This window comes from Anguilla rostrata, chromosome 18 (assembly GCF_018555375.3).
Source record: "Anguilla rostrata isolate EN2019 chromosome 18, ASM1855537v3, whole genome shotgun sequence".
Taxonomy (NCBI): domain Eukaryota; kingdom Metazoa; phylum Chordata; class Actinopteri; order Anguilliformes; family Anguillidae; genus Anguilla; species Anguilla rostrata.
The window spans coordinates 12,028,793-12,042,014 of record NC_057950.1 but is presented as its reverse complement, the minus strand read 5'-3'; the positions used below and the strand labels follow the sequence as shown (position 1 = coordinate 12,042,014).

Here is a 13,222-nt window from a genome sequence, read left to right as displayed (position 1 = left end):
CATTCGGTCCAGCACAGACTGAGCACACCCCCATTGATTATATATTAAACCCATGCAAGGTCAATGCTCTACGATGCCATATATCATTCACCGCTTAAAATGGTCTGCAAAGCTGTTAAGAGTAATATATCAAATTAAATCTGACCGATCGATTGGTTCACTGACTAAGTCATTAAATAATTGCCAAAAGAATCAGTGTGACCCCATCACCGTGCCAAAAATGTTGAGATTAATGAACGCTTTATTTGCACAATATTAATACAGCATTACCATAGATTCTGCAGAATAATAATAATAATAATGTGTGCGTGATATTAGTGTTGATAATAGCTGACTCCCTGATGTTTATTTTTATTTTCGTTATGAAGCATGACAAGATATTTGATGCTCCACAGTCCATGAGCACATAAATTATACGGACCACTACATTGTTAACTAACCGTATAGTGTATCAAAGATATAACTGATAATAATAATGAGTTACTTTTTTATTATTAGTTACATTTTACATTCTACTCCGTAAAGGTCACTCCGCAAACTGCACATGTGGAATGATTTGCAGGAACAGCGCTACACGGATCCTGTCGTTAAGCCTAGTCTCCCTTGCCTGGCAGGCCCATAGCCTACCCTTCAGGTCCAGGTTCTTGGCGCCCACAGTGGTCTGGGTGGTGATCTTGGTGTCGATCTTGACCGTGTGGAGGTTATTGGTGTCCCGGGAGATCATGACGTTGTGCCAGTGGTTGTCGTTCAGGGGCTTGTTGGAGTTCCCCTTGATCAGGTGCGCCCCATTCCCCAGGTCAGAGACATAGTGCAGATATCTACAAGCACACACGAATGCAGGCACAATCATCTATTCAGATCGGAATGAAACTGAATTAGTCAGACCAGAAACTGACTCACCCGTAAAGACCATCCCTACATTTCGTGCAACAGTTACCATCGCTGCATGTTGTAGTGAACCACACACATAAAGATGCACACCACACTCACAACACAACACACACACACGCACACGAACACCCCACACACACACACACACACACACACGCACACAGAAACACCCGCACACACCACACACACACCACACACACACACACACACACACACACACACCCGCACACATACACACCCGCACACACACACACACTCATTAGCTCTGAGTCCTGACAGGCTCATAAAGATTCCTACACTCCCACATGACTTGGTGTCGATAAATCTCACCGTATGAGAGTCACAAACTGCTGCTAATTGGAATTTTCTGATTGACAGCTGGATGAACTTTCCTCCTCTCCAAACACATGCTGATCCACAGTCCGACCCATTTCTCACTCAGAGTTGGCCTGCAAGAGATCCCCTAGACAGCGGAGGCCTTTCACGGGTAAAATCCCACCCTACCCTTTGACTAGCTCCACCACGATGAAGTCGTTGCCATCCCCGCTGTTGTAGAGGATGAGGCCGTCGGAGGACGTGGTTTTGAACTGGAAGAACAGGTGCATGGAGTAGTAGGCCTGCAGGGTGTTGAGGGCCACATAGCTGGTGCGAGACTTGAAGGTCACGGGGTCGGCGATGATGTTCTTGAAGCCGATCATGGCGTTGAGCTCGCAGTAGTCGATGTCGCCGTTCTTGCAGAGGTCGATGTAGGCCATGCCGTTGAAGGACAGGCTCTGGAGGTGGCCGATGAAGTTGGACGGCACCACCGCCATGAAGCGCTTCTCCGTCACGATGCCCGTCTCGATGTTGTGGAACTCCAGCTGGGTGTGGTCGCCCGCCATTTGACCTTAGGGGTGAAGCAAGGGGGACAGGGTGGGTGGGCAGGGGAGGGTTGTCATGCTCCGTACGTAAGTTAAAGTATTTCCTATAACAAGAACTAAGAGCACAATAACCAGTTTTACAGCTTTTACAGACAAAAGGCAGAGTCATACATTGGATTTCAGATTACTGGAAATTAGTGGAACAATGGCTCTTTAAAGCTACTGCATAAAAAAAATGACAGCTGAGTACATACATTAAGAAATCATTTCATAACAGTATACTTTCATATGTTTAAGTTTTGTGTGCGAAGAACTTTGAGGGTTGGTCACACCTGCACAAAATTCTATATCTGACCACTAGGTGGTAGTGTTACCCTTTTTGAGTCAAGGTTATTTTGAGGCTGAAGAAAGAGCTCATTCAATTTTGAAGTGGATCCACAACTATACACACTTGAATATTGATTAAACGTATCATAACACAGTGCATTCATCAAGAGCTTAAACAAACTGCTTTGTTCTACATGTATAAACTAAATACCATCTGTTTTCCATTATCAAAATTTTAATTAAATTTTGATTAATTCAAAAGAACAAACTTTGAAATTTCACACAGATTAATGTCACCTAGAGAAGGGAGCACATAAAAATGAAGGTGTCAGCAAAACTGAATGCTTTCATGTGTGGGGGGGACCGAGGACAAATGGTTGACAATGCCCTACTTCCTACTCCTTATTTACCAAAACAAAAGCTCCCCCTGGAGGCCCCATCACCGTGGTGACAGCATGCGCACAGATGCCTGACTGGGGTGCCGCTAATTGCACGTTAAGCAGACAAAGTCCTCCCCCTCGCCGCCCGTCAGGTAGCGCTGCCACGTCGACCGCGTCGCCATAGCGCCAGGAAAGGCGGGACTCTTCTGCTCGCCGTCGGGTTCAATTAGAAGCCCCGACATGAGGCTAATTTAGAACACAGCTTTGCGCTTTTATCGTGTATTTACCCGCTAGCCGCCTCGCTGTGAAACACACACCTCAGTAACGGCGTTTCTGCAGAGCAGACAGCGGAAGGAGCAGCTGGGCATTTTACGCTTTACAGCGCAGCCTCTCTCGTCATTAACCCTATAACCACCTACAAAACCAACACCTGCCTACAGCATTAACAGTTACGTCCCTGCATTTCCTTCATGCTAAATATCCCTGTTTTACAAGCACAACTCAAACCAAACTCGTGAATAAAATGTCTACTGTCGGCGCTCAGCAGTGCAGGAGAATATAACAGTCAATGTGGACGTGTCTATATATTTAATATTAGTAAAGGAGACCTCTGCATTGAATGTGGCTTGCAGGTACCCCTACAGCACAAGCATCAAACTCCAGTCCTGGAGGGCTGCAGTGTGAGCTGGTTTTCAGGGTGTTCTTGGCACCAGTGGTTCATTTACTGCAAGTCATTGATTGGCTAAAGAATCCAAACACCTTGTTCAGAATGCCTTAATTAGCAGCTGATTAAATGTAAACCACAAAGGCTCACAGACACATTAGCCCCCTGGGAACATATCTGGGCAACCCTGCCCTACAGAGCCACGCTCACAGGGGCACAGAGCTTTGGGAATGTAAACGCTATCTGCTTTAAGAGCCTCGGTTATCGGATAAGTCCGTACAGCACCTTACCCAGCGGGAGCTCCTGGCTTGCACTGAAACAGAGAGGCTCCAGAGTTAGGGTCAAAGACAGGGACAAGGACAGGCGAGTGGAGTACCTTCCACGGGCTGCATATCGTCCACGGTCAGCTTCAAATTCTTCCCCCTCCTGACCACTCGGACCGTGTGCCACTCGTTATCATTCAGATTATGGCCAGCAAATATTGTCTCCGGACCCTTGCCTGCAGGACAGTCCAAACAGGGGTTAAGACAAGCCCCTCTATTCGGGCCGCAGAACTGACATCGTACAGAGAGTGAGAGAGAGAGAGAGAGAGAGTCAGAGGGTGAGAGACAACAGGCAAGACAGCGCAGTTTAACACAGGAAAGAGCGTCCCTATTGGCTGTGAGTGACCCAAAAAGGCTCAGCACATCTTTAAAAAAACACAGAGCTCCCTACCCCAGCCGACCCATAACAGCCTAGCGCTGCTGACTTACTGCATCGCTGAAAGCTGTGCATTAACGGGGTTCGCCGGCACAGGGGCGCAGGCGACACTCAGACGGCGCTTTTAAAGGCACAGCCGTGACACCCCTCAGTCTGAGACTCAAAGAGCCCGCGGTGACACCGAATCCGAAAGCTAAAGGAAACGCCTCCGCTACGAGCGCCCGTCAGATAAACTCAAACGCTCTGTCGCACCCTCCTACCTTCTCGCTAAATGGGAAACAGCAGCGCTGCGAAGAGAAAAGGTAGTCATTTCTGCCAAGGCCAGCAACTCCACCTTCAACGCTGGCCGTTTGAAGATGGGAATGCTTGTCACAATCAGCGCCAGGCTCCCAGCAAAGGAAAGGGTACAGTCTTTTCAAATGCTAACTCCCCGTCTCATTAAATCACAAAAAAAGCATATTGCAGTGATTATTTGATAACTGACAGGACAGCTTGACTCTGAGGTGGCAAAATGAATGATCCATTTCACACAGCAAGACAAAAAACGCATTAAAAACACGACAAAAAATGTGGCGGAAAAAGTGTTATTTTTAACTACTGGCCAATTAAACTATGGTCAAGCCACACTGACTACGTAGGAACTGAACCGAGTCAAAAGTCAAAAAACTGAAGTCCACTGCTTGTTACAAGCCTAATGGCCTAAATGTTATGGCCTAAATGTGGACAACAGCTAGATATCCTGGTGAAAAGAAAACACTTTTATTTGAGGTAAATTTTTGTCTGTAATTTCAATATGTGTACCACTTTGGTTAATAAAAGCTGCTTAAAGTGCAATAAAGCATGCGTTATTTAAAATGTGAGCAATTCAGGCTAATGATAACGCTGTGATATTGGCCAGTATTCCCCTATCTCTACACCAGAGGGCAGCAAAGGCCCACCTTTTCTTTTTTTCCTATGGAGAGCAGAGCACGTTTTTGTGGCAAGCATTCCATATTGTACATTTGTAACAGATGCCACGTCGTACTCAGTGTTTTAAGACATATTGCAAACATACAAACTGTACACTCCATTGTGAAAAGCCATTTTTCCCCCCCAACAAATGTAGGGCTGTCACTTCCCAGTGTGAATGGACTGCGGGGTTCATGAGGCATGCAGATGTTCGCCGGCAGTTTTGACTGTGACTTATCGTCTGTTTGATAGAGAGAGGAAATACGGACTGTGATTTTCTCGTAAAAAAGCCGGTCCGCAGGGCTCTCGCGGGGGGGGGGGGGGGGGGGGGGAGGGGGAAAAAAAAAAAAAAAGCGCTTCGAGATTCAATCTCAGGCTCAACGCTGCGGAGCGCCTCCGTCGTCACGGCTACATTGTGATGCCGGACGAGCCTCGAGAAAGCAGGAAACGCTGCTAACGAGCTGCTGGCTGACTCCGCATCGATTTCCCATCAGCCCCTCACTATCCGTTACAATGAAACCCGCGCTGCCGCAGGTGTGTATTGACCTAGTGCATGTTCCGAACAAAGGAGGGAGCGCATGCAGTGGGCTACTCGCGTCATACTCGCACTCGATGTGAGTGGCCATTGTGAAACGAGCACCGGTTCGTAAGACGCAGCCCAGCGGATTCAGGCGCTGTACGAGGGCGGACGAGTCTGAGGAATTACGGTTCTTGGTAGCGGGTGTGTAAATAAACAGCCATTACGGAGTGAGGCTTGAAATGGCGCATCAGTACACGGCCAGCAGAACAAGGGCGGCGTGCGACGGAGGGGAAAACCGCAGCAGTCACAGCCAGAGCCTTAAAAGCCAGCGAAAGATGCGCAGGAGACCCATTACAAGAGCCGAGATGGGCATCGAATGCATCTTTCATCAAAACGCTCCGGATTCTCCTCAAGTGGGTGACCGTGGGGAGTGGGGACCAGAGGCAGAGAGAGAGAGAGAGAGCGCTCCCAGACAGGCCGGGACACGCCAGCGAGGAAGCCGCCTCAGCTTAGTCTCACGTAAATTAGCCCGAATCCAAGCTCCCGGAAGGGAACATGAAAAACCTTTCCAATCTCCCCTGTGCGTGTGTGGACAGATAGAAGAAGGCTCCTGCTAACCAGACGTACTTGTAAGCAAACTCCCGCAGATCAGACCTTCCTGTTTTAATTATGATTAATAATTTGTCCCGTCTTGGATGTAAATGGATAAAAATTACAATTCAGTAATCTCTCACAAACACCACTCCCCTCACCCCCAATATCCTTAAGATATCTTTATTTTTTTGGTATGTTTCTTTCCTCCTGCTTAATACAGACAGATCAATCCACTTTGGGACCTTAAATGCATAACATTTAAATCAGATCTGGAATATTTTATTCTTTTCAATGATGAAGTGCTATGATAGCAGTTTTGCAAACGCCATCTTTTGTAATTATTTCCATCACAATTAGGAGAAATACTCAGGATACAGCACCCCACCGTAGTGTCCAAAGACGCCTGGATCATCGGTTGAATATTAAACACTAAGACTATTGGAATTAACGGCACATTCACGCAGTGTTGTGTCCCATCCCATCCCATCCCATACCCTGTTAACCTCAATGCGGATGCTTTTGATTTGACCTGAGTTTGATTTGACCATGCTCGCTCACACACGCACGCACTAAAAGCAGCTGCGATCCACTGAATGGGACGCGGGACGCGGGGCGCGAGGTGTGTGAGCTGCTGCTCTCCGGACCCGCCCTCGCGGCGCCCAGCGAGACGACGACGCGAGCCAATCAGCAACAGGCCCATTCCGATGCACGTTAGGCGGGTGCCACAACCCTTCGAACTCCATTGCATCTCGCTGCTTTCATTATCGCGTATTTTCTCCGCTTTTAAAAACCTTCAAAGCACCGGTGTAATGTGTATGCAAATCCAAGAGAGGCTGACGCGCCGGGGATATTTTCAATCTCACAAGCGCAGCTTTGCTTTGTAAGCAATAAACATGGGACCGGATTTGGGCCCAGACAATCCACCAGGGATCAAGAGGGTAAGGAAATAAAGTAATGGGGCCCTGATGGAAGCAGGAAAGTGGCCTGATCCGGCACGTTCCTCATTCCGGTCACACACTGCCAGGTGGGGAGGAAAAGAAATAAACAAAGCGATAAATGAAAATTTGCTGAGGAACGGAAAAGAGTTTTCCAGACGCCCTATTGCTCAGCGATGCGGGTGGGACTGTGGTGTAGCTTCTGATGTAGGAAATGCTAATCCATTGTGGGTAGTATGCCCATAGTAGGCTATATCATGCTATGAATACCTATAGCTCAATTGCAACAGTGTCCTTTAATTCTTAAGACCGAAAGAAAAAAAAAATCCTCACCAGTTTTAAATTACTGGTTTTCCCCCTTCCAGTTAACTCTATGTCACCCATGGACCATTGTAACGGTTACTCCCATTCACATTGAAATGACTTTACTCGTGTTATTAATAGATCATATTGCTGGAGGCATATCTAATCTGGTGGTGAAAACCTCCAAAGTAATCAATTGTACCAGGAAGGAGCTGATGAACCTGGCATATGAATTACACAGTACTGTTTTACCACTTAACATCTCCAGTTTGCGCTTAAAAACCTGGTTTAGGAGAGCAACCGGAAGACCTCTGGATTCCGGGAGGGTCACCAGTGCTTCCCAACCTCATTCCTCAGTGACCACTGTCTACGTTGGCCAGTTTCTGAATCAGAGAAGCTGGTGTTTATGGCAGTGTTCCAAACCTTATACTTGTGTTCTAACTAGATTGTATAGCAGGTGCGGAGGTTAAAAAAACGGTCATGTGATCAAGCGCATTCCAAAGTAAAGAACGCACCATGGCAATAATTATTTTATGGGACGTTCTCTTTGTGGTCTTGGGATGACTAAAAAACTAAGTGCACTTCAAAGCAGACTTTTCCATGCTTTCCCTTCCCAGTAGCCATTGCGTTTTCTGCTCTGTATCTGAGAGCGAATAATTATTTTTTTCTCAGTCAAGAGAACTGACGACAGAAGGCAGAAGGATTTTGTGTGCAAATGTAAGTATATTTTATTTATGAATTTTTGTAGTGTCAATGTTTTTCTTGCTAAGATTAAAGGCTTAGACTAGAGAACAAAAATATAGACCAAGTTACTAGGATGCCACCCATTGGCTCTCCATGGGCTTAGTGAAATGCGTTTTGAAGCGTGGGAAGTGCAGTTTGTGGGCGCCAACAAGTCGTACAAATTGGAGCCACAGACTGCGCAGGAGGGAAACTGGGGGACCCTTATATGGGCAGTAAGTCTGGTCATACACTAAGCGTGACTAATACAATGACACGACAGTGACACAAATCTGTGCCTGATTCGTCCACAACTTTTACAGTCTTGTCCAAATAACACAGTGACTTAACCAATCAACACATGGTGAGACATCAGACAAAGAAAAAAGCATCTATCGTGACTACATTTTCTTGTGGAAAAAAATAATTGACTTGAATTGAATTTTGACTGTATTGTAACCATTGACTTACATTGAAACGGGTGGCTGAAACACCTACATGGGAGCCAAACATACTGGCAATAAAGAGCAGGGTCTCTCAACAAGACCAGGAAATGGGCTTCAAAAACACAGCCCAGTTTTGGCTGCTTGGTTAGAGGACAGTAGTGGTGACGTCGAAGTACAATTACGTTTCAAATTGAACAGATCTTAAGCTTTCTTACACTCCATAAGTGTAGTTTTATAAGTGTACCGGGAGGCATGTTCTTACAGGAAAATGAGAAAACAGAACAAAGTATACAGTTTGGACCACAGCTTATGTTTAATATTTTCTGTCCTTAAAAATATTTCGACACAGTTCTGGGTTGGTTGTTGCCAATTCTCTGCCATTTAACTCTTCATTTTCCTCGAGTGGTTTACTTTCAGTGAACAGGTGTCCACATTTTCAACAATTATGATAACACCTGTCAGTCCATAATTGAATAAATTACCTAAGATAGTAAGATGCAGTCTCTTTCTGAAGGGATAATGTGTCAAGTACCACATTTCAGAAAAACCAAATGCATAGACAGTGACAATGGAGAGTTTCAAGGATTTAGACTAAAAATCAGATGTGCATTCTCTCTCTCAAATGCAGTAGATATGACCGTATCACCTAAAAGCCCGTATCCATGCCGTAACTACTGCTTCCAGTGGTATACAGACAACAGCAACGCAGCCAAGCAACACCACCCACCACAGAAGCACACGATGGCGTTGGACATCCAGTTCCTGGAATACAGACGTGACGGACGCCGGGTCCAAGTGAATTACCATAATCCCTTGAACGGCGTCGCTGCAGAGAAGAGCAGCCCATCTGTGTGTAAGCATATATTTTTAACTCTCTGCCACTCAGCGCTCGTTAGCGAGAGCTAAGTTGAAATGACGGTGTTTTCCTCAAGCTCGGCTGCCTCGGGGACCTGCCTCCCTAATTGACAGCGATGTGTTCTTTGAGTCAGCACTCAAATGCCTTCTGCACCCAGCAGACCAGGATTTCACCATCTAGCATGATGAGTTAATTAAAACAGAAATAAGAAAAAAAAAAAGAAGAAAAAAACACCCACCGAAGAACAAGGCCACCCTGAAAAAGAGACTTGCATCAGCTCCCAGAAACTCTATAACATCCCCCATGATGCAGTCCATATGTCATTGCCCCATTCATCTGAGGCCATAGCTCTGTTTTTCAACGGTCTCTTTTTTAACCAAATCCATATTCAGGCTAATGCTAACTAGCATTATAAAGTCTGAAGACAATACACTGAGATGGACACAGGGCTCATGCTAATTATTATTATTTTTCTCTATTATTATTATTTTTCTCTATTATTGTTATTATTATTATTATTATTATTATTATAGTAAAATAAGTTACTAAGTTACTAAACAGCAGATGAAATGAAGTCAGAATCTCACACACAAGCTTTTGATATTTCATATATAAAATGGGACTAATCAGGATGCCCTGCTCACTCCCACTAGGGGATTTGAGCAGACAGACATCTGTCACTGTAATGTTCGCATTGTCACAGTAGTGGATGGGAGCTCATTTGCCGTTTCATATACTTTCCCCAGTTATCATTTTTGGACTGACACTCTCCTTCTGGATTTCTCTCCCTCTCTCCATCCCTCCCTCCCTCCCTCCCTCTCGCTCACACGCTCACGCACCCACTCACTGCGCGCGGAGTTCCAGAATGTTCCCGGTAATTACTCCGGAGCTTCCCGCTAAGCGCTGGCAAACGAGGGGCCGGTCGGCGCGGGGAGGCGGACCGCGCAGACAGAGACGCGCCGTCGGCGCTCCTGCAGCTCTGCGGAGGCGCAGTCCCACGGCTGGAGGCTCGGGCCCCGCCCTGCGTGGCTCTCACCCCCCCAGGCTGGCGGCTCGGGCCCCGCCCTGCGCGGCTCTCACCCCCCCAGGCTGGAGGCTCGGGCCCCGCCCTGCGCGGCTCTCACCCCGCCAGCCGTGCACACCGCAGGAACACGGCAGAAACGGACAGAGCTAACCACGCCCCCTCCTCAGGCACCCTCTCTGGAGCTGTTAAGGCCCCTGTCCTGTACTGCGCATGCATCTGTTTTCAGAGCCTGTGGCACTGATGGTCAGTATTGGGCGTTTGCAGGCCCTGTATTTGGATGGAGTCCATGGTTGAAGCACACAGAGCTGAGTAAAAAAAAATCACAGAGGGGCTGCCAACGTCTCCATCGATGTCTCTCTGTCACTCTTCCTCTCTTTCCACCTCCATTGTAAGCAACACGACTGTTTACGGTGGAACAGGAACTCCGCCTCTGCATGTTTATGGCATAAGTAGCTCCAGTAAATTCGGACAGTGCTGCATATTTATGATCGAGCTTGTTTGGCAAAAACGGGGACCCTAAACGCCCCCGGATCTCTGGATTCGGAACTCTGCCCTGAACATCTTCCACTTGCTATTCAAAACACGTTGTCTCACTGAGGAAACTACAAGCACCAAGCTATCAAATTAGCATTCTGGGGCTTCGTTTCAGTGGTCGACAGACTGTGTGCCTGTTTGTGTGCGTACGTAGTCTGTGTACACATGCACATGCATGTCAATCAACGTGCAACCTTTTTCCTGTGCTTGTACCTGCATGTGTATGTGAGAGTGTGCTTCTGTAATATTTCTAATGGACAGAGACCTCCCTAAGATGTCTTCCCTGATGTAAGACAGTACAGACAGGAAGTCAGCCACTTGACTGAGGAAGCTCTGCTGTGTTCGTGTCTCATGGATTTACATTAGCCTCGCAGTTCGCTGAGCTATTGTCAAAATAATTGATTTAATGTGCAGTCAAAGTACCAGCGATAACAGTTAAATAACAGTTAAACTGTTCTTTTCTAATGTACTGGGTCAGGTCACCCTTTTAAAAAATCCCCCGTCTGAGAGAAACGCATGACAATGCTTCATAGTCTGTAATGGGAGACACTTATGCCACCTCAGTCTTCACAGTCGGTGCACTGCACATCAGAAATGATATCGAGAACGAGCAGAAGAAAAAATAAAAGGTATGAGTCGCCCGCCCACCCCGCCACATCTTTCCCATCTGCTCATCTGTAAACGGCGGTTTTAAATGTGAAACGCCACCGCTGGTGAAGAAAACCAGACACATCCCTCTGTAAAGGTGTTATTTTCTGACAGCATGATTCAAGATCTAACAGCACTTCGGCGGACAGAAGACCCATTTATCTGAAGAAAATGTGAGTTTTAAAGCAGCCCCTCTATACGAGTCAAATAGGGACCTTGCATACACGGGTAGATAAGAGTAATAAAAGTAATCAGAGTTGATTTTGCACTGAACATTCTGCAGTGCACAGATCTAATAAATCTGGGATCCAGCAAAGCACACAAATGAAATGCAAAGATGCATGGCACACAAGGTCTGTCCATAGCAACATAACACGGGAAAATCTCTGAACTGCTCCACCACATCTCATCTTGATTTAAGTATTATGTATCAATAATAAAGCACTGCTATTGTTATTATTTTAAATGTTGGCACCCAACGTGGGGGGCAAAAATTTGGATTTTAACCAGCAACATATGGGCTCTATAGCACTATGTCCCCCTGTGCTGTTATATGGCAACACCTCAACTGCCCAGTGCATTGTGGTTCAGATCATTCAAAGCGTTCAGTTTCTGACTGTTTATATCTCCAGCCAGGGATGTGAGAGTCCCCTAACTTGGGCTGCACTGGGTTGAGAGAGCTTGTATCCAGGGAAAGACAGGAAGACCCAATCTGGACCTCACACTCGAACGGGGAGGTCAGCATAATGGGGTCAGGACGTGTGTATTTGGGAGGGGGCCGTGCGGGTGGAGCTGAGCCTGGGACAGAGCAGTCTCTAACTCAACAGCCCAATGCACCAGAGCAGAAACTCTAAAGGAAAAAAAAAAAAACATAAATAAACAAACGAACATCGGCGAACCATGAAAACCATCATTAATTCTGCTATGTGGATAAATTATGGATGCCAGGAAAAGGTCGACTGCCCCGGAAGTATCGGAGTGTGTCTCATAGCAACGCCACATCTGCCCCCGGAGTTCTGCCACCACTCTCGGCAACAGGTTCACGAGAAAAACACAATCACATTCCTTATTTCCTCTCTGCTTCAAAAAGCCTCATCAGTCTGCAAGCAGCGAGACGGAAAGACATCGGAGAGTCATGCATTACTCAAATACCTCGGTCTCAGATGCATGCAATTTACATCAGGCTGGTGAATTCAGGACACTTTGTGGTTTGTTAATTAGAAACAACTGGGTGCGAAGAATCGCTGATGATCGTGATGTTTTCATCTGTCATTCAATTCACCCCTTCCCACATTCCTTCCATAAACAGTTTCAAAACTACAGGTTTTAAAAGTACCTTGCCTAAAGTACCCTACTTCTTTAATGTTATTCATTAACGTAAAAAGTAAATGTCTTTTTTTTTGTGCTAGAAGTTTTTTTTTTTTTCGTTTTGTCACCACAATTTCATTCTTGTGATTTTTCACACCCCTTGTTTTGCAGTCAAAAATCCAAAAAGACTTTCTGTAAAGAGAGTTCTGAGGACCTGAACACATTCATAGACTCAAAGTGCTCTGTATTATCACTAAACGGACAGAAAGTGCGGTGGAGTATCGGCAGAGGGACAACACACAAGTAAAATACAGCAGTAATACAGTAGAAGAGAAGAATAAAATGTGAATAAGTCACTTACTGGAGGAACAGTTAGTCCTGATACAGTCTAGATGGGGAAGAATAGATGACATGTAAATTCATCCTTCAAGGTTACAGCTGCAGACATCCATTAAAAGACAGTCTCCACCCTCTGGGGACACACACGGACACGGCGGCCACGCCCGATGCTCTGCTCTGTGCGCTCTGTCCCCGCGGGCCGACCCCTCCGCTCGCAGACGGGAGA

At 46.3% G+C, this 13,222-nt stretch overlaps 1 protein-coding gene across 18 annotated transcripts in view; it reads right to left on the bottom strand.

The window, feature by feature from the left end:
- Window positions 1-13,222, bottom strand: part of LOC135244961 (neurexin-1a-like) — a 312,297-nt gene that overhangs the window by 159,493 nt on the left and 139,582 nt on the right. For all 18 annotated transcript variants that reach the window (XM_064317659.1, XM_064317660.1, XM_064317675.1 and 15 more), the window contains 4 exons: window positions 13,019-13,045; window positions 3,499-3,621; window positions 1,396-1,777; window positions 628-818 (listed from right to left, as the gene is read on the bottom strand). In XM_064317659.1, coding sequence (XP_064173729.1) covers window positions 628-818; window positions 1,396-1,777; window positions 3,499-3,621; window positions 13,019-13,045 — 723 coding nt within the window. The remainder of the gene's footprint in view (window positions 1-627; window positions 819-1,395; window positions 1,778-3,498; window positions 3,622-13,018; window positions 13,046-13,222) is intronic.